General features: G+C 40.6%; 1 protein-coding gene and 1 pseudogene across 3 annotated transcripts in view; one reads left to right on the forward strand and one right to left on the reverse strand.

The window, feature by feature from the left end:
• The first annotated feature begins 9,493 nt into the window (after positions 1-9,493).
• Positions 9,494-10,315, forward strand: LOC101638726 (annotated as a pseudogene).
• A 10,846-nt stretch (positions 10,316-21,161) lies between these two features.
• Positions 21,162-22,370, reverse strand: part of RALYL (RALY RNA binding protein like) — an 832,089-nt gene continuing 830,880 nt past the window's right edge. For all 3 annotated transcript variants that reach the window (XM_045287689.1, XM_045287683.1, XM_045287690.1), the window contains one exon: positions 21,162-22,155. In XM_045287689.1, the coding sequence (XP_045143624.1) occupies positions 22,133-22,155 (23 nt within the window). In that variant the 3' untranslated portion in view covers positions 21,162-22,132. The remainder of the gene's footprint in view (positions 22,156-22,370) is intronic.

Genomic DNA, 22,370 nt, shown 5'->3' on the forward strand with positions numbered 1-22,370 from the left:
AGTGAGAGCCTCCAACCTTCCTACCAGTTCTGACACCACGGTCCCTTCCATGGCACTCTCTACTGCTCTGCGAGGTTTGATCATTTCCCACAATCCTCACACAGACCTCACCCAAATACTTAGGGTTACGGGCTTATTAGGGAAGTACCATTTGGGATTACTCAGATCAGGACAGCCTGTTCTCAGCTGTGCCTGGGGGTTCAGGGCAGGCATCTCTTGGGCTGCTAACAATAAGGTCAGAAGTTCAAAAGCATCAGCTGTATTTAGTGAGGAAGACAAGGCTTTCTACTGCCCCCAATAGTTAACAGTCTTGGAAAATCACCAGGGCACTATGAACTGGCTGATATCAACTTGATAGCAGTGAGTTTTATTTGTTTTGTGTGATCCAACCCCTGTGGTAGACCATAAGCACCTCACACTTGAATAGTCTTACCCAGTAATTGGTGAAAGTTACACAGAATATAGGTAGAAAAGCCATGTTACAAAGTTCACAGCAATTACACTCTCAACTATGTGTGTGTATTTAAATATTCTCTTATCACATTAGATGTTTCCTGCAGCCAAAAACTCTCTTTGTAGCCTCACGACTCAGAAATACTGGTGCTCCAAAATGATACAATGTATCAATTAAGGAAGAATGAGTGAAGGAATAACTATTTGACAAATAATCATTTTAGTAATAATTTAATGAAGAGAAATTTGGAAGTTACTATTAGAATATCTACATTGCATCTTTAGTATGTGTGTTAGGCAGGGCTCTCTAGAGAACCAAAACCAGGATATGTGATCATATATATGAGAGGATAGGTTTATAAGCAAGAAGGAATGCAACAGCTTATTAGTCCATAGAGCAGTACACAGGGCTCAGTTCAACTCACTTTCTTTCATAAAACAGTTAATATACTAGAAGTCCTTCAACTCACTTGGCTGGCGGGTCCACGGTCAAGGAAGCAGACAGCAGGAGCCTTCTCTCAGGTAAGGTAGGCAGAGTACGCCCACAGGCAGCAGACAGCAGTGTGGGTCAGCAACAGTCTGTAGCTCAGGAGCTTAGCAAAGTAGGCCCTGATGGGATCTTGAACCCAAGCAGGGCAACAGGATCCACCAGCCTCAAGCTGAGGCAATGAATGCACCAGCAGCTTGGTGGAAGGAGGCTCATTGGAGCCTCAAACGCTAGCTACACGATTCATGGGTTGCTTGGCCTACAGGTAGTGTCGCATATAGGTTGAGGCAAAGAACTATCTAAAGCAGCAGCACACTGGTCTGATCACCAGGAAGCAAGTGGGAGACGGGATGCCAGCTACCTTTATTTATTTCAGTCGTCCTCCAATCAAGCTGCGATCTGATTAAACTCTCCCCACATGGTCCTCTTGGCCTAGTTGCCACAATAAACCTAACTATCAGTCAGGGCTAGGGCTGTTGAGAATTTATGACAGTGCCCATGGTCCAAAGGCAAGGCGGTTAATGGGGACCCTGGTGGAAGCTAAGTGAGGTGACCCACATTGAGTTGACCAGAACCCGACCAGATGAGAATATTTTTGAGCCTGTGAACTGGTACATATTGCTGCTGACTTTATGGATGGCCTGTCCTGATATATAGACTCATGAGGTTCCAACTAGAATGAAGATTCTTCACATCAAAGAATATGTTTGTCTCCTCAGACCACGGGGCTGTTATAAATGGGCACTATAGAAGTTGTATACCCAAAATTGAGTGGATAAAGGCATGAAGTGGCTGGTTTACAAACTTTCATATTATGATCCTATAATCCTATGAACATATAGGATTATGGTATAGGTGTTCACTTATCTGAAACTGTTAGGCATAGAATATTGTTGCTTGGTTCACATATAGAATATTATGCTTAAATGAAGCTGGCACATTTTGAGTTGCATGCATTTTAATTTTATCCTGTTAGGTACCAATGTAAATAAATAAACTAAAAAACAAAAAAAGGCAGGGAACATGCTCTGGAATACTCACTTGCTCCAGTGCCCTTGTCCCGGTGCTGCGGCCCCCTTGCTCTCTGGCCTCCATGGCCTCTTGCCCCTTGCTCCCTCAGTCCCTGGGAACTCCGCGCCCCCCCTGCCCACCCCAATTCCGGATGTGTGGGTGCTCCTTTTCACGAGGTTGCTCGTGTCTTGTTGTGAACACCTTTGAGACAGTAAAACCTGAACATGGTCCTGTCCTTCCTAAAAACCCACTTGGATTACAAAATGGGCTTCAGCGTGAATTCTTTCATTGTGCGACGCCAAGAACCAAGGTATTATCCACTCAAGGAACCAAACAATAAGCAAAATGATTTGAAGATCATTTCATGGCCGCCTAAACGGTGAGAGCTTCTGTAATACGATTGGGTTTGTCTGCAGGGAAGACCCAGACCCTTTGTGACTATCTTCTGCTCTAAGGTAGCAGCTGGATTTCACTCCAGATGGAATCGACAGATTTGTTCCAGGTTATTACACACTTATATCCTTGTTCTTCTGTTTCTCAGGGGTGGAAAGGGCAGAGTTCACCCCCCCACCCCGACCCCCAGAAGCCAAATTGGAGAAAAATCTTTCTGTTTAATTTTGCTTGCGGCTTTCATATGAACTTTGCTTTAAATTGCTTTTCTGTATTCTCTCATTAACTAGGGATCTGCATGCAACAGATGGTCAATAAATGCTCATTGACTTAAGCCTAGCTGCTTTACCTAAATTACTTATAAAAATTAAAAATTACAATATAATTGGCATATATCAAAAAGGAATTCTAATTGTTCACACCTATCCACATTTTTTCATGTTGTCAACTATTGTTGATTTCTGAAATGAAATGAATGTCCAACTATGTGCTTGGTATATGTGAAAGCTTTACCAATAGCATTACTGAGTTGATTAAATCTAGAGTTTCATTCAATTTAACGGTAGAAGCATTTTTCATAATCCAATATTGAGATCTGGGTCTTGATAATTTATGTTTTGTTCATTTCAGCTAGATCATTATAAATCATTTTAAATAAAAGCTGACTCTTATTGACATCTTACCCAAAGGATCACCAGAGTTGATTCTGAGGTAAATCTTTAAGCAGATAGCCTCTAATTTGTCCTTAGGAGCTGCTCAACGCTGAGTCTCATTGCCATTACATCAATGCTCAGTCATAGAGAGCCTATTGGATAGAGTAGACTGCCCCGTGGGTTTCCAAGTCTATCAACCTTTTTGTTATAAATTTTTATTTTTTATAAATCATTTTATTGGGGGCTCTTACAACTCTTATAACAATCCATACATCAATTGTATCAAACACATCTCTACTTAAGTTGCCATCATCATTTTCAAAACATTTTCTTTCATGAGCCTTTGCTATCAGCCCCCCCCAATCCTACCACCCTCATGACTCCTTAATAAATTATCAATTATTATTATTTTCATGTCTTACACCATTTCCTGTCTCCCTTCACCCACATTTCTGTTGTTTGTCCCCCTGGGCGGGGGGCATTGCGATCTGTTCCCCCTTTCTCCCCCTTTCTTCCCCACCCGCCCCCTACCCTCATGGTATCACTACTCCCAGTATTGATCCTGAGGGGTTTATCTGTCCTGGATTCTGTGTGTTGGGAGCTCTTCTTCTCTATACCAGTGTAGATGCTCTGGTCTAGCTGGATTTGTAAGGTAGAACTGAGGTCATGATAGTGGGGGTGGGAGTGGGGAGGAAGCATTAAAGAACTAGAGGAATGTTGTGTGCTTCATCAGTGCTATACTGCACCCTGGTCAGCTCATCCCTTCATTGTGACCCTTCTTTGAGAGGATGACCAATTGTCTACAGATGGGTTTTGGGTCTGCACTCTGGCACCCCTCACTCACAAGATTGTAAATCTTTATGGGAGCAGACAATTTCATTTTCTCCCTCAGAGGGGCTTGTGGTTAAAAATGCAACACATCACCCATTATACCACCAGGACACCGTGAGAAGTGGGGTGGCAATGCTACTGACATTACATAGCAACACATCGTTAGCATCTTAAGTGACGGCAGTATACCGGCTGTACGTAAATTAGATGTTAAAGGTTAAGGTAAAAGACTGAGAATGAAGTCCTTGTAGAGAATTCAGAATAGCTTCTCTGTACCTGTTCTGGACCAATGAATCCATAATGATCCTGGGAGCAAGCCTTGCTTCCTACTTGGTGGTTCCTGGCTGCCCTCTGGTGCTCCATCAGACAGTGAGCTACACAACCATCTTGCTTAGTACAAAGGTTGTTGCTAGGTGTGACATAGACTGAATGTCGGAATCCTAGCAACCCTCCGGAACAGAGTACAAAATTGCTGCAGAGGGTTTTCTCAGCAGATGGCCAGCTTTTTCTCTCAAGAAACCACGAGGTGCCCTGGAACAGGCAGCCTTTACGTTAGAAGCTGAGAGTCTTACCGATGCAACCGTGGCTCCTTCGTACAAACGTTCCATCCAGTGATGTCTGTCTGTCCACCTCAGTAGAATGTGGGTTCTTTAGAACTTTACTACTCATTTCCACGTGTTGTGGACATGCTGTCAGGAGGGACTAATCCCAGAAAAGGACAGCAACTTGGTAGAGGGGCAGCAACAAAGAGGAAGGCCCTCCAGAAGGCGGATTGGCACGGTGACTGCCACGGTGGGCTCAAACAAGAGCAGTGGTGAGGACGGTGCAGGACAAAGCAGTCGGGTCCGGTGGTAGCGGGTAGCTGTGGACCGGAGCCACCGTGATGGCACCTCACAAGAACCTGCACTGCCGTCGGGTCCACTCCAGTCTGGCTCACAGTGACCCTATTGGGCTGAGCAGAACTGCCCTGCGGGCTTCTGAGACTAACTACTGACTGGACCAGAAGGCCTCGTCTTCTCCTCCAGAGCAGTGGGTGGTTTTGAACTGCTAACCTTGGGGAGAGCAGCCCTATTTGAATAATCCACTACGCCACCAAGGCTCCCTTTAGAAACTTAGTCCTATTCACTTTTGTTCCCACTGCGACTAGCATAATTTCTACCACATCTGTTGCCTCAAAAGCGTGGATTGGATGAACGAATGGATACACCAGTATAAAGTTATTCACCATCAGTCCAAATGAAATGAAGTGTCCATAAATTCATGCACGCTGTGATGATCATCCTCGTGGCACATGGACCCCCACTCAAAGTTTGGTTCAGACCTTGAGACCGGTGCCACCACATACACATCTGGCGACACGAGCAGATTTGTTACTTAGCTGAGATTTCTGGGGAGAGCAGAACAGGTCTGTGAAGCAGGGGTAAAATGGCTTGAGAGAGGAAGGATGAGAGGCTGGCCTGAGGATTTTGTGGTTACATGTTGTTCTGCCAACCACAAGTGCAGCAGTTTGAAACAACCAGCTGAACTTTCTCAAAGGGAGAAAGACGAGGCTTTCTGTTCCTGGGCAGCGTCCCAGTCTCGGAAGCTCACAGTGGCACTTTTACCTTATCCCAGCGGTTCTCAACCTGTGGGTCTCGACCCCTTTGGGGGTCCAATGACCATTTCACAGGGGTCACCCAATTCATAGTAGTAGCAAAATGACAGTGATAAAGTAGCCACAAAAATAATTTTATAGTTGGGGGAGGGGTGTCACCACAACATGAGGAACTGTCTGAAGGGTCGCGGCATTAGGAAGGTTGAGAACCATGGTCCAGTCAGCACAGTCTGGGTGGCCGTGAGCTTGTGTTTTGGGGAGGGCATGGATTGGGAGCAAGGACTGACATGACTTGTATCTCTCTTTAGCACCAAAGGGGTGGGCACCAGGCTTTCTCATCAATTCCCCCAGATTTGGGAAGGAGTGAAGGGAAGGAGTGAAGATGTAAAGCTCGCAGTAGTTAACTATCAAGAAATGGAGTCAGAGTCCTCATTATACACACATACATGCATAAACAGTTGTATTAAGTCAAAATGAGAGACACAAGGAACAGGATAATCAGCTCCTGGTAGAGCACAGAGAAATTCTCCAGCCAAAATAGTGTATATATTACGCCAAGTGATCTGTAAATATGCAAAACATTTATTTAATAATAACCTAAAATATTTAATTACTGAAATATGAGGTACTGAAATGAAAGGGAGGCGACAGTGTGCCTTTGCTCTCATCCTTTTGCCAAGGTCAAGGGAAGTAGGAAAAGGGAGGTTCGGGGACTCAGTCCAACTTCTGCTGTGACTTAAGTGACCAGCTGAGCTTGGGTCTGGTTTTAACGTTATGGCAACCCATTCAACTTTTACATGTCATAATTTTTTTTTAAGCAAGAAAAGTGCTCTTTACCTGTGCATTAGAGATATTTACATGGGACAAAACTGGATTCTATTTGCTGGAGAAGGCAGCAAATGAATAAATTGAGGATACACTGAAATGATCAAAGACTGAAATGATCAAAGGATCAAAGATCATATTTTAAAAAAATATCCACATGAGAGGTACTTGCACTACATTACCAGTGAATTAGGGCAAGGTTAAAAAGAGAAGGTAGCAAAAGGAATAAAGGTCAAGAAGAATGTACCTGGCTCTTAAAAGTTTTTGATCATAGCTTGGCACCTTTTAGGAGATATTGCTTTTTGAATGAACCACAATGAACTCCTCTCATTTGAAATGTTACAGTTGTCAAGAAGGAAGTTAATGTGTTAGAAAGAGTCACTCTGGGAAGCTAACGTGAAACCAGTTCTCTAAATGGAATCAGGATCAATTGTTATAAGATAATGGCAGTGGCTACATTTTTCTCCTTTTTTATTTGTCTATAAAAAATGGGGCCTCTTGGCCTTGAAGTCTAACAAACGAAAATCATTAAAAAGTTAACAACACTTTCTCCTAAGTGTAAGGATAGAACTAGAATTTTTAAGGTGCCTAAAAGAACATAAACAGAACACAATGTGTATAGGGAGGATTTTGACATCAACGTTTCTTTTACAGGAGCAGAAAACTGGCAGCAAAGCTCATTTTAGAAAGATGCTTTGTTTGGAGATTTCCACTGAGAAAGGAAGTTGAGAGGGATGAGGGACTCTGAATGGGACTGTTATTCCTAAATTTTCAAAATTAGTCTCACTCAAATAGTAGGAATGTTATAAAGCAGGCGGTCAAAAGACTTTGAAACCCAAGAATCACTCTCTTCTAAAGACTGTTAGCCTCAACTTGTACATTTGATCAATGAAGCACAGGCCAGAGCCAGGGGCATGACTGCATTTCGAAGCCATATTGTACAGGTTATTTGGCATTTCTTTGATGATCAAAATTCAGAGAGTTGGTGTATATTTTATAGGGCTTAAGCTAGAAATTAGGTCCTCCAAGAGGTATAGAGTTATAGCCTGGGGCAGGCCAATGATTCTGGACATTTAAAAATAGATGTTCATCAAGGATTTCTTTGACTCTGTGTGTGTGTGTGTGTGTGTGTGTGTGTGTGAAAAGGGCGAGTGAAAGGAGTGGAGAAGAGAGGCTGAAGGTTAGCTCTCATGTAAATACTTCACATTAAAACTCGTCTTAGTGGAACTCTCTCTTCTCAGCCATCTTAAGGAAATTAGTTGAGTGAAGAAGCTGATAAAAGTAATCCTTTCAATGACATAGAGTCCTCTGTGTGAGAAGCCCTAGGCAGCAAAATTCTCTATATAATTCAATTTCCAATAAATCAATTTTAGCACAATTGATGACTTTTTGCCTCATTTTTTGGATCCTCTTCCTCCACCTCTCAATGAAACCAAGCGCCGATGAGTGCATACAGGCCTCTTTATCTGCTGAGGATCATCCTTAAGTGGTGAGAGGCTTCCAAAAGGAAATTAGGAAATGGGAACCCAGAAGAGGGTGTTGGGTTGGAAATGGTTGGTTACCACCTATGCTAGTTGGGACATACTGTTTGCCATGTCCCCAGTGGGCAGGGAATCACTTGGGAAATTTGGAATGATTTGTTCAGCTCACAAAAAGCTGTTAAAGTCTGCTGGGTAGTCTTTCTGATAGAACATTTATCCCAGAGCACTGAAATGATAAAAGGACAATCTGCGGGTTTAATAGGACGACTTTGGTTCAATTTGCACTCACATGTCCTTCTGTTCCAGGCATCAATAGTTGTAACAGGGGATAATGCCAGGACCCCCCTTCCTATTTCAACCACCTTTTCTCTACTTTCTTTCTCTAGGTAAGAATTTCAAGAGCTGGACTCTTTGGACCATCCTTCTGTTCCTAATGTGTTGAAGTGCTTGTTTACTCTTTGGCTTTCCATGATGTTTCTGATGACTCCCCAAATGACACTTAAATCCTGGCCATTTTCTTTTCTTTATTTCTTTCTTTTTAAAAAATCATTTTATTGGAGGCTTGTAGGACTCTTATCACAATCAATCCATCCATTGTGTCAAGCACATTTGTACATTTGTTGTCATCATCATTCTCAAAACATTTGCTTTCTACTTGAGCCCTTGGTATCAGCTCCTCATTTTTCCCTTCCCTCCCCACCCCCTTCCCTCATGAACCCTTGATAATTTATAAATTATTATTATTTTGTCTTGTGTTACACTGTCCGACATCTCCCTTCACCCACTTTTCTGTTGTCTGTCCCCCAGGGAGGGGTTATATGTAGATCCTTGTAATCCTTCCTCCTTTCTACCCCACCTTCCCTCCACCCTCCCAGTATCGCCACTCTCACCACTGGTCCTGAAGGGATCATCCATCCTAGATTCCCTGTGTTTACAGTGCCTATCTGTACCAGTGTACATCCTCTTGTCTAGCTGGATTTGTAAGGTAGAATTAGGATCATGATAGTGGGGGTGGGGGGTGGGCAGGAAGCATTTAAGAATGAGAGGAAAGTTGTATGTATGGCTCCCATCCTCCTTAAGGGGATGTCCAGTTGCCTACAGATGGGCTTTGGGTCCCCACTCCACACTCCCCCTCATTCACAATGATATGATGTTTTGTTCTTTGTCTTAGATGCCTGATACCTGATCCCATCAACACCTCATGATCACACAGGCTGGTGTGCTTCTTCCATGTGGACTTTGCTGCTTCTCAGATGGCCGCTTGTTTATCTTTAAGGTTTTAAGACCCCAGACACTATATCTCTTGGTAGCTGGGCACCATCAGCTTTCTTCACCACATTTGCTTATGCACCCACTTTGTCTTTAGTGATTGTGTCAGGAAGGTGAGCATCATGGAATGAATCCTGGCCATTTTCTAAGAGCAAGTTAATTAAAGTCTGTTAATTAGATGTACTGGCATTTTCTGAAGTTCAACAGGTGCACAATTAAATGTTATCTTAATGTCAAACTCTTCTTGATTAACTAATTTCTGTCAGTGACAATGCTGTCTTCTAAATACAAAGACATGAACATTATATTCTTTTTCTTTCTTTCTTAAATTTTTAAAAAACATTTTTATCCTTAAAAAAAATATTTTCTGGACATCCACCAGTGTTAGAGCCTGTGAGGAGGCAGCGTGGGATGCTTGTCTCTGAGAGGCTCTGGAAGCTGCCCAGGAGGTTGACAGCTTCCACTGAAGTGCATCCAGCAGTGTCTGCAGCTAAGAGTCATGAGCGACAGCAGCGAGCACAACTATGATGGAGCGGAAATTCCGTTCTGCTTCCAGAAGTGGAAGTGCTCATGGATCTGGGAAATCTGCAAGGCCCTGCAAGGTATGGCTCCAAGGAAGATTCCAGGCATTCCGGATCAAAGTCCAGGTCCAGATCTGAATCTAGGCCTAGATCTAGAAGAAGTTCACGAAGGCATCACACAAGATCTTGGTCTGGGCCTCATTCTCATCCTGTGGCAGGTCTCACAGTCGAGATCATCATAGGTGGCATGGCCACACTCACTCTCCCAAGTCTACTCACAGGCATCACATTGGCAATAGGGCAGACCCTGATCCCAACTGTTGTCTTGGAGAGTTTGGGTTGAGCTTATGCACCACAGAAAGAGGCCGGAGAGAAGTGTTCTCTAAACATGGCCCCATTGCTGATTTGTCTATTGTATATGACCAGCAGTCTAGGTGTTCAAGAGGATTTGTCTTTGTATATTTTGAAAATGTAGACTATGCCAAGGAAGTGAAAGAGCATGCCAATGGAATGGTGCTTGATTGCCATAGGATCAGTGTTGATTTTTCCATTACAAAAAGACCACCACCCCAGCACTTGGCATTTATATGGGGAGACCTACCTATGGCAGTCTACTATGACAAGGATGTGATTGAGGCTATGAGGATGGGTCTACTATAGGGGATCATACAGAGGAGGAGGGGGTGGAGGAGGAGGAAGGGATCAGATTTATAGAAGGCGGTCACCCATCTCCCTGCTTTAGTCGTGGAGGATACAGATCACAGACCAAATCTTGATCACACTCTCCTCACCGCGATTAAAGCTGAAATGGAAGACTTTCTGAAACTTGTCCTAGAGTTGGGATATTGATGGTGGGCAATATTTTGTTATTGTTCCCTGATAAAAAGTGAACAGTGCCAGTGATGAAGTTAGGCGACTTTTACACCTTTATGATGACTACTTTTGGTGGAGTTGAATGCAATGCTGTTTTCATAAATGGTCTTCAGAAAAGTGTGTTTTGCATGCATCGTTTTAGTCTAAATTTTGACAGCCGAGAAGTTTCTATTGTACAAAACTTCATTCAAAAGGGTTTTCTACTGAATCCAGGGTATTCTGAAAATCAGTCTGTGTTGTAAAATGCTACCAAACGGCAAAAACAAACAAACAAACAAACAAAAGCGAAAATAATTTAAATTTTTTCCTTTCATTCTAACATATCGATGCTTACCAGAATGGTTCAGAGAAACTCGTTGGTAGTAAATTTAAAAAGAAATGCCCATTTGTCCTCCAGTTCATTGAAAGTACCATACTTAATATAGTTGCAACTAAGTGTTAAATTATGCTCTGTAACTCTGTACTGCTAGTCTTAGAACTAAAGCTACTTCCATACAGCAAATGCTTAATGCTTGCTTAATTGTGGATTTGTCTGCTGTTATGTAATCTAACATATATACAGCAGGGAATACAAAGAGTTATGCTGTGAATACCTTAAAAAAAAGGCTATTTCTTGGAGCAGTTACATTGGGATAATGGTATTTCAACTACTTAATGGCAAATGACCATACATCCCACCTCAAATATAATTTTGTCCTATGCTCTGGGCAAAATACTGGGTGCTCCGGAGTACAGCATGAAAGATGGGGGCACTACACTTGTGGTCATAGATGAGCTGAAGACTTTGCCTGCTCATTTGATAAATACAGTTTTTAGGTCCTTCGCCTTCCAAAGGAGGCCCAATTACACTCAAATGCTTTGAGAGCCATGTTTAAATCAACTCAAATGAAAAGAGAAACCAAAAAAATTTTCAGTAGGAATATTTGAAAGTGCACAAAAATGTGAAAAATAATGAGAGTCACTAATAAACTCTCAATTTTTTTCTCAGTACATTTTATTTTTATACAAGTGAGACAATCCTGTCTATAATTTATATTCTTTTTTAACTCAAAACATTTCTTCATTATCATAATTTCAATGGCTTTACAATTTGTTAGCTTTCTTTAAACATACTGAAAAAATGCTACTTAATACTCCCCCTATCGCTTTATTGGAGTTAAATATATGAATTTCCAGAATTCAACTCCTACTGCATTATAACCATAATTATTATGTTATAGTGTTTGTTATTTCCATAAAATCTCAGTGCTTGTGGTCTTAGCTATTTAGTCATCATAGTATTACAGTTGCATTGTGGATTTAACCCACTCCTCACCTACTATCTCTTTATTTGAGTGCAAAAATAATTTCTTTTAGAAAGATTAGTATCAGATCTCAATAAGCTGGAAGTTAAATATGCTCCAGTACCCCCCAAATGTCCAACTTTTCCAAAATGCTATACCTTCTTATTATTGATACAAAGCACCACTCCTCCTCTCAGTTTTCTCCTCATATCCCAGAGTTCCACTATTTGTTGCAAAGGCTCCCCAAATCGATGAACCATCAAGGAAATGACTCATATGATTGTGGAATCTGGCAAATCCTAAATCTGAAGCTTAGATGTTCATCTGAAGGATTCTCCTCATTTATAAGCAATAGGACTATTATCTCATAAGTCTGTGGATGATGGTGAGTCAGGTCAGATGAGAGGCAACTGACTCAAGTTCCAAGAACAGGCGGTCAGGTGGAGGCAAGCCAGGCTCCGGATCCAGAACAAGAGAGTGGAGGTTTCCGAAGTTGTTCAGCAAGCGCGGCCCAAGATGGCTACCAGGGTGGTAACTGGCATCGATGGGTGCTCGTCACCAGATGATACAGCATGAGTCTTCTGTAAATGTTTATTCAGGAAATGGGAAGTCACAAAGGGGGTGTCATTTTTACATCTGGCTTTTGACACATTGATCACTGTGGCACATGTTAGGCAGGCTAGGTCTGGTCTCAGCCAGATCTGTGACTCCAGTCTCAATTAGGCAGTTTGCAATTTGTCCATTAAGAGAACAGTTTAAAACCAGCAATTAGTTCTTATTTTAACATATCAAAAATGACAGTTAATCTGCAGACTTGAGTCATACCGTCTGCTAAATTGGGAACTCAAAATATATATCACCTGAATTCAGCCTCATTAGCCTAACAGAAAACTCACTCCAAAATAGGATTAGAGGCTCAAGTATAGAGGATAGAATGTATAATATGTCACAAAGTGAATTGACTATGGCTAGACAAACCATGTTTAATAGTTAATACATTGTGTTGACATTTCACATTTATGATAATAGTAAAGCGTCTATTATACAATGACTTTGTATATTAATAGTGCACTTCTAGCACTGAAAAGCATTGAGGTGCAAGGACAAAGTAATGTTGACTCTGATAAAGTTATGTGTCAATTTGGCTGGGCCATGATTTCCATTGATTTGGCAGTAATGGAATGATGTAATTTGGCCCTTGTGTAATGGTGTAGTCATCTTCCATTTTCTGTCATTCTCAGCATAGTAAACCATGACTGGCTGGTTCAAAATGGTCAACACCAGTCCATTTCAGTCTAGCACTGACTAGGACGAGGAGCCAGCATCATTCCGGTCGATTCCACTTTGAGAAGGTAGCACTTCCTCAGTCATATGTTGAGTACTTTCCAATCTGAGAGTTTCATCTCTGGCATTGTCTCTGACAATATTGTTGCTGTTCATGAGGTTTGCAGTATCTGACAATGTTCTGCTGTTACCTGTAAGGTTTTCAGTGACTAGTTTCTCTGAAGTAGGCAGCCTACGACATATTCATTCTTCGTAGTCTGTTCTTAGTCTGAAAGTTGTTCTGTAACTTGCTCATTTTGGGTGACCTTGTTTGTATTCAAAACACAAGTGATATACCTCCCAGCATCACAGACACACACAACCCCCCACAATGTGACAAACTGACAGATCAGCGGTGGTTTGTGTGCCTGAGGCAATAACAATAGCTTCATTTGGAGGAGATGCACCTTAGTTCTCAGAATGATATCTGAACACTTTAAAGAGGTCTTGTACTGCAGATTTGTTTAATGCAATACATTAATTTTTGACTGTTACTTCCAGGAAAGTTGTGGATCCAACTAAAATGAATTCTTTGGCAACTTCAAACTTTTCTCTGTTTATCATAATGTTGCACATTGGTCCTATTGTGAGTGGTTTTGTGTTCTTTATATTAATGTATAAACCATGCTGAAGGCTGTAGTCTAGGATCATTATCAGTAATTACTTCAAGTCCTCGTGGCTTCAGCAAGCAAGATAGTGTCACCTGTATATGGCAGGTTATTAATGTTCATTTTTCCTATCCAGATGCCACATTCTTATTCATATAATCCAACTTCTTGAATGAATTGTTCAGCATACAGATCGAATAAGTATGGTCAAAGGATGCTACCCCGACACACACCTTTCTTGATTTTAACCTGTTCAGAATGCCCATGTTCTATTTGAATGAATGTCTCTAGGCTAAATACAGGTTCTGCATGAGTACCATTAATGATCTGGAATTCCCTCCAGGCATCTTGATACAGTGGCTGCAACAATTGGCTTAAACATAACAACAATTGTGAGGATGGCTCAGGATGGGGCAATATTACATTGGGCTGCCAAGAATCAGAACGGATTTGATGGCATCTAACATCAACAACAAAAACAACAACACTGCCTAGGATACCAATTTTTATGGGTTCCATTTCATTTTTGATGATTTCAAAATTTTTATATTCATACTTTGTACATGCCGCACTCTGACTATTAATGGATGCTCACAGCTGTTTGTTCTCACATGAAATTGTACTCAACTCAAAAATGAAAGTCTCATAATTTTTGCTTCATTCCTCTCAAATCATGAAACAAATGACCAAAATACTATAATAAAGAATAATCTTGGGGATAGGCCTATTTTGGGCATAGTAATAGCCTGTGAACCAGTGAATAAGTACTTGTTGGTTTTATCAAGAACTGGAGGGAAAGTGTTCCAGGCAGGGGACAAGCAAAGGCAAAGTCCAAGCTCAGAAGAATCCTGCCTGTTCAAGAATAAGTCAAAAGAAACAGGAGAGGTTCACAGGTGTTAAAACAAGCAGAGTCTCATAGGCAACAAAAGGGCTTTGGATTTTACTTAAAATGGTGATGTTATGAAGTTATTAAATAAGGGTGTAACAATTTGTATTAAAAAAAGGATCAAACCCAGGGACAAGGGAACAACAAGGGATCTAAAATCAATGGTGAGGAGGGCGTAGAATGTCTGGTGGGGTTTGATCAAGTGCAATGTAGCACAGAGGAATTACTGAGAATCGAATGAAGGTAAGACATGATAGTGGGACAGGAGGAAAGTGAAAGGAAACAGAGGAAAGAACTAGGAAAGAACTAAGACATTTATAGAAGTGTAAATATAGGCAAGTACATATGTAAATACAAGTATATATACGATAGGGTTATAGGTTTATGCAAATACAAGTACATATACGATAGGGTTATAGGTTTATGCATATTAAATATTAAGGTAGCAGATGGTATCTGAACTCAAGTACCCGATGGTACCTGAACTCAAGTACTTCCTCAATGCAAGAACACTTTATTCTAATAACCTGGCATTCTGTGATGCTCACCTTCCCGACACAATCACAGAAGACAAAACGGGTGCATAAGCAAATGTGGAGAAGAAAGCTGATGGTACCAGGCTATCAAAAGATATAGCATTCGGGGTCTTAAAGACTGGAAGATAACCAAGCGGTTACCTAGCTGGGAAGCAACAAAGCCCACATGGAGGAAGCACACCAGACTGTGTGATCAACAGGTGTCGACGGGATCAGGTATCAGGCATCAGAGGACCCAAAACAAATGATCAAATAGATGCAAACGAAGGGAGCCCAAGTGGAGACCCAAAGCCCATTTGTAGACAATTGGACATCCCCTCACAGAAGGGTCACAGGAAAGGATGAGTCAGCTAGGGTGCAGTATAGCACCAGCAAATCACACAACATTCCTCTAGTTCTTTAATGCCTCCCCCACCCCCAATACTATGACCCCAGTTCTACAAATTTGGATCTTACGAATCCGACTAGACTGGAGCATGTACACTTGTACAGATAAGAGCTCTAGGCACACAGAATCCAGGACAGATACACCCCTCAGGAACAGTAATGGAAATAGTGATACCATGAAGGTAGGGGTTAGGTGGGTGGAGAAGAGGGGTGGGGGTGGGAAAAGTGACTCTGACATGGGAGGTCCATATATAAATTAAGAAATGATTTTTGGGATATTGGAGATAGAATTGAGAAAAGTAGAGCAATTTAAGTATATTTGGTGATAGAAGCAACAAGATGTGCTGGTAGAACTGAAGGAGGCAGGTGAGGTAGAAGGCATATGGAGGATGCCTAGGCTTTCTCATTTAGAACATGGATGGGTTGAAGCGCCATTTATAGAGCTGGTAATTGGAGAGATAACATCAATTGCTGAGAGAAAAACACATAAATTTCAGATACATGCTAGGCATTTAAGTGAAAATGTACAGCCAGCACTTGTTTAGATAGACTTCAAGTGTATCATTATATTTTTAGGACTTTTTAATGTATAAAATGGCACTGAAAGTCTAAAGAGTGGATGAGATGAGATTTTTGACACTTAAGGAGAAATTTGTATTGAACTGAAGTGCAGAGAATGGATATATTTGCAACTTCCAGTTTACCATGTAGGGACAACTATTCCTATATTTTATTTCTATGAATTAACATTAGCAATGGGTGCATTGTAGATTTATACATTCCTTGTTGAGTTTATCTTGGGTATCTTAGATATTTAAACTTTGTAAAGTGGAATATTGTTTTCATGATATTTGCCCCTGTTATTTGCCTTTTATAAAGTTATGTACGTTTTTACTTTATTGAATATTTAAATTTTCATTGTGTGCATAATTATGCCCACAGTATCTCTTTAATACTTTATTGGGTCTTGGAGCTTCATAATCATTTCACATGCAAGAATAATTTCCAATATCATTAGCACTCATTTCTGTTTCTTATTTTATGGCAATAGCTTTCTTTCTAAAGTAAGTTAAACATAATAGAGATCACTGTTGTTTTAAACACAACTTTAAATATAGTATCTTTTAAAATGTGAGGTTGAGAGTTTTATTTTTAAACTTTTAATTGTGAATTGGGTGGTTTACAGAGCAGATCATAAATCCCACATTCAACAAATGTATACAAATATCGTTTCATCTCATTTATTCTAAGCACCTCAACGTTACATCATTTATCCCAATTGCTTCCTGTGTTTCCTTTCTCCTTCCTTTTCAGCTCTCTGACCGTTGAATGTTGTTCTGGGATGCTTAAATATGTATGTGATGTGTAGCGTGAATACATTTCTTAAAGTAAACCCTGTTTGGCCAGGATGGATGTCTTCTATTTAGTTGAATTTGTTTTGTTTGCTTTTAATTTATTTCAGATTTTGGTTTGTATATTAGTATGATCTGGATTTAACTTCTGGGTTCTGTTTTTAGATTAGAAATGTGAGAACTTCTTTAGAGGAATTGGGTTGATTCAGGTCTTTTGTTACAGTGTACAGATAGTATGTTTCCTTATTCTTTTGTATTGTAAAGTTGTCAAAATTAACATATCGTAAATTCGTAAAAAATAACAGATATTTCTCACACTGACTTTTGTTTTCCACCCTGGATAAAAGATGTTATGCAATGTGTTTCAGAGCTACATTGTTGTCAGTATTAGTTGCCAACATTCATACGAAACAAAATAAAAAACAACAAAACTCTATGTCTTTTTAGAATGTACTACTTCCGATGAACTTCTGCTTGTTAGGTAACCACAAGCATTATTTAGATTTTTGTTTTAGTTACAGTTACCAGAAAACATAACTTCTGCGTGATTTGAACAAAATATCTTTAACTCTTCATCATTGCAAGATGGTTGTGGTTGCCCCAGGTCTCCCCATCCTCACATCGCCTCAACTGTGGGCAGAGAAGCATCCAGCCTTCATTGACGTCTTCTTACAAAAGCATAATGAAAAACAAACAAACAAAAAAACAGAAAACAAAAGCAAAACAAAAAAACACCACAAAAGCATAACCACCTTCTTGAGATGTTCCCCAGAAGACATACCCCTCAGATCTTGTTGGAAAGAATGGTGCTAACGCTCAGCTCTAAATCAGTCACTTGTAGAATAAATGCATTTCCATATTTGGCTTCGGTTAGAATTCCAACCCTGCCGTCACATAAAACCATCTGGGCAACAAAACATAGTGGGGTGCGAGTCTGCTATTCCTTCTTTTTAAAAGTTCTCGACTACTGTCTGGGCAAGGTGAAGAATTGTTGCTCAGATTTATCAACTTTCAAAAGCCAGATACTGGAGCTGAGAAGAGACCCATCCTCTTAGTATTCGATAATTAGTACTGCATACATTTGCACATATGCCACCATCATCATTTTCAAAGCATTCTCTTCCCAGTTGAGCCCCTGATATCAGCTCCCCATTTCTTCCCCCTGCCTCCTCCCCACCTTCCCTCACGAACCCTTGATAAGCTAGATTATTATTTTCATATCTTACATCATCTTCTGTCATCCTTCACCCACTTTTCCATTTTTTGTTCCCCTGAGAGGGGGTGATAGGTTGATCCTTGTCATTGTTTCCCCATTTCTGCCCCCCACCCTCCCCTAATCCTCCTGGTATCTCTACTCTCATTGTTGGTCCTGAGGGTTTATCTATCCTGGATTCCCTGTGTTGCTGGATCTTACTGTAGCAGTGTGCATATTCTGGTCTAATCCGATTTGTAAGGCAGAATTGAGGTCATGATATTGGGGGGGAAGGAAGCACTAAAGAACTAGAGGGAAGTTGTGTGTTTCATTGGTGCTATACTGCCCCTGACTGACAACATAAGACATTCTTAACCCTGGAATAGGTCTGAGTCAGGCTGAAGACCTATGGTTTTACACTTCAAGACCCATGGCGGAGGAAATGAAACCCACAAGCAAGGACATCTCTTTGAATATTTTATTTACTCATCACATTCTGAGAATTGTTAATGGGCATCAGAGAAAGTATAATATTCTCAATAGCTTATGATAATGCTAACTTATGCAGTACTAATTTTCAAATACTAAGAGGATGGGTTAATTGCACACCAGTAGCAATTGACTTCATGTATATTTTCATAATACACAGAGCTTGAAATGCTTCCTTTCAAGTGGTTCAAATTTCTCAATTTAGCTGCAAAACTGAGAAATCACTTTCATTTGATGCTATTCTTCTATAGAGCTATACAGATAATTTTCAGAGTTTAGTCATGTGTAAGTCATAGATTTGCCAATACCTTTTATTGGTCATTAAAAATTACTTGCCAGTGCACCACCTCATAGCTTTTGAATTGTCCTTAAAAGGGGAGCAATTTCCTGATCCAGCACCTAAGTTTTATTTTGCAGATTTCTGAAGACTTTAAATAGGAAAGTGTAGTTTATTTATTTTATCTATCTAAAGGATAAACATATTTATTAAAGGAGGAAGGGGATACACACCAAGCCCCATCTCTTTGGAAAAAGGTGTCTTAATTCCACTAGAGATAGGTTTTGTAATCGTGTAAAGATTTAGTCTGGAAAACCTCCGGGGGAGTTCTAGTGTGTTCTGTAGGGGTGACTCTATGAGTCAGAATCACAAGACCGCCATAAGTTTGGATGGGAGATTTCATTCTCACAAAGCATTCTCTGTGATCCCTACATATTGCTTGTTTCCTTTTCAGTGAGGAGCTGCTACAGTGTTTTTATGTAATGAGTGTGTGCATTTTGAGGTTTTCAAACTGTGCAACAACCTTGCTTGTTACTTTCCTATGTGCTACTATGTTACATTTGAGGGGGTACTCCCCAAATCAGAATTTTTTTTTAACACAACTTTATCACCTTCAGAGTATTCTCCATTACACTTAATACATTTGTTAAATCTGTGATTCAATTCTTGGAAACATTTTTCAAACTCATCTTTTTGTATGGTTGACAGCACCTCTCTTGTTTTTTTCTTCACCTCTTCTGTCATTGAATCACAATACCTTTTATTGTCATTAAAAATTCTGCATTCTCACAAACAAAATGAAGCTTCACAGAACGAGGTTAGGTGGGTCAAGTTTGTGGAGAAAAAGAGGCATGCTACTGTTTGCCCCAAACTGGTGCACTGAGATGGCTGCATGAGCAGGTGCATTGTCGTGGTGGCAAAACCAATCCCCTATCTTCCACAAATCAGGCTTTTTTGCCTCACACTGTTATGCAATCTTTTCAGAACTTCTAACTAGAAAGCTAGATTAACAGTCTGACCTGGTGGCATGAACTCCAAATGCATTATTGCTTCACATAAAAAAAACCCAAATGCACATGCAAGAACACTTTGTTCTATTAAACTGGCATTCCATGATGCTCACCTTCCTGACATGATCACTGAAGACAAAACGGGTGCATAAGTAAATGTGGTGAAGATAGCTGATGGTGCCCGGCCATCAAAAGATATAGCATCTGGCTTGAAGATAAGCAAGCAGCCACATGTAGCTCAGAAGCAACAAAGCCCACAAAGAATAAGCACACCAGCCTGTGTGATCATGAGGTGTCGATGGGATCAGGTATCAGGCAAGAAAGAACAAACCATCATATCATTGTGAATGAAGGGGAGTGCAGAGTGGGAACCCAAAGCCCATCTGTAGGCAACTGGACATCCCCTTATGGAAGGGTTGTGGGAAGGAGACAAGGCAGTCAGGGTGCAGTAGAGCACCAATGAAACATACAACTTTCCTCTAGTTCTTAAATGCTTCCTCCCAACCCACTATCATGACCCTAATTCTACCTTAGAAATCTGGCTTGACCAGAGCATATACACTGGTACAGATAGGAACGGGAAACACAGGGAATCCAGGACAGATGAACTCCTTAGGACCAGTGGTGAGACTGGTGATTCTGGGAGGATGAAGGAAAGGTGGGATAGAAAGGGGGAACCAATCACAAGGATCTATATGTAACCTCCTCCCTGGGAGATAGACAACAGAAAAGTGGGTGAAGGGAGACATCAATCAGTATAAGACATGAAAAAAAATTATACATTATCAAGTGTTCATGAGGTAGGGGGCTAGGAAGGGAGGGGAAAATGAGGAGCTGATGCCAAGGGCTCAAGTAGAAAGCAAATGTTTTGAGAATGATGATGGCAACAAATGTACAAATTGCTTGACACAATGGATGTGTGTATGGATTGTGATGAGTTGTATGAGCCCCCAATAAAATGTTTAAAAAAAACCCCAACCAAATGCACATTGGTTTTTTTTTTTGGTACCATCATTGATCTGCATCATATTTACATTGGTGTGTTATTTGAAGACAAGGTTGTAATTACTTAATGAAACCTTTTTGTCTGGGAGGACATTCATACTTTCAGATAGTCTCAGGTTGCTTTCTATCCTATAATAGTTTCTTAAGATTCTGTCCCTTGAGAGAACTTCTGGCTTCTCAAGATGTAGATCTGAGTGTGACTTCAATCAAGGATTGAGGGCCCTCTTGCTTTACTTCAAATGGCAAGTTAGTATGTTCCAGAACACAGGGCAGTCCACGAAGAATGAGGGTACAGAGGACACACATATTTTTGTAAAGTGACACTGCTTTCATCATGGCTGTACTTTTGTGGCCTGACAGAGGCTTAGAGAGTTCCCCATGGCAATGGCAAGTGAGTGCAGCCCAAAGAAAAGACACACACCAACTTTATTTGAAAAGAAACTGTTTATTAAGAAATTATATGCGGAATTCTCCTACGGTCTGTGAACATGGTTTCTTCCATCTCCACAGCACAAGACAGCTAGGAGCATCTGGGAACCACTGGTCACGCTTGGGCCTGGAGACGCCCTCGTTCTAGGAGATGAAACCCAGTGACTTGTGTACTAATTCAAATGTTTGCATCCAAAGAAAAGACAATCTTTTACCACCCAGTTCTCACCTAGACCATTACTGAAACCTCTCCATGGGATTTCCATAGCCCCGTTTGAAGCATTAGGTCATACTTAGGTCAGTTCAGTTCAGTAGAGCAGAGCGTTCTCAACACGGTCACAGTCAAATTGACAGTCCTTTCACTCAGGAGGATGCCCCAAACATCTGCAATCTTCCTTCCAAGAAACGGTGCTTACCGAGGGCAGAAATAGGGACTCTTCAAGTATTTTATCCTTATGAACTGGAGTATTTAGAACTATAAATTATAAATAAATTATAAAAACTAGCATACGATATATTTTTTTCTTACATGACAGTGTTGGAAATAAGCTGTAAACGAAGAATTGCAACATCACCTGACTTTATATGTGATCAACAGCCCAACATGCTAATCATAAAAATAGCTTTTACAAATATACATTTGTATACAGTGTTTCCCTTGCCATTCATAAATGTCCTTCCTTCACATTTATTGACTTTAAGACTTAAAAACAAACCCAAACAAACATAATTAGCTGGGAGGAAAACACATTAACAATATAAACCATAAAAACCTGACAATTATACAGTTTAGAACATAGAAGAAATGGAATTTCTAAATTTAAATGATACTGTCCATTTTATTTATTTGGGTTTTTATATAAACTGAACCAAAGCTGCAGCTGTCCAGTCAGAAACCACCTTTCATGTTTCCGGGGGTTGTCACAGTTTCTCTGTGCTGTTTTCAGGGTGTCTGTCACGCATCCCTTCAAATCATTTTATCTGTAGAAACTGGGAAAAGAAAAACAGATTGAAAACATAGGGATGTGTGTTGCATTGTTATCGTGCATACATTCAATGGAAAGACTCAGGATAGGCATAAAGAACTAGATCTGTAGGATAAATACATTTGTTGATAGCTTCCCAGCTTCTCTCTTGTAACCAAATCTAAAATTATTTATACTATGTTGTGATTTCCCCCCACTCCCCAAACGCCCGCCCAACCA

The sequence above is a fragment of the Echinops telfairi genome, unplaced genomic scaffold (genome assembly GCF_000313985.2).
Source record: "Echinops telfairi isolate 266 unplaced genomic scaffold, ASM31398v2 ScPeMD7_1;HRSCAF=3_0, whole genome shotgun sequence".
In the NCBI taxonomy this organism is placed as follows: domain Eukaryota; kingdom Metazoa; phylum Chordata; class Mammalia; order Afrosoricida; family Tenrecidae; genus Echinops; species Echinops telfairi.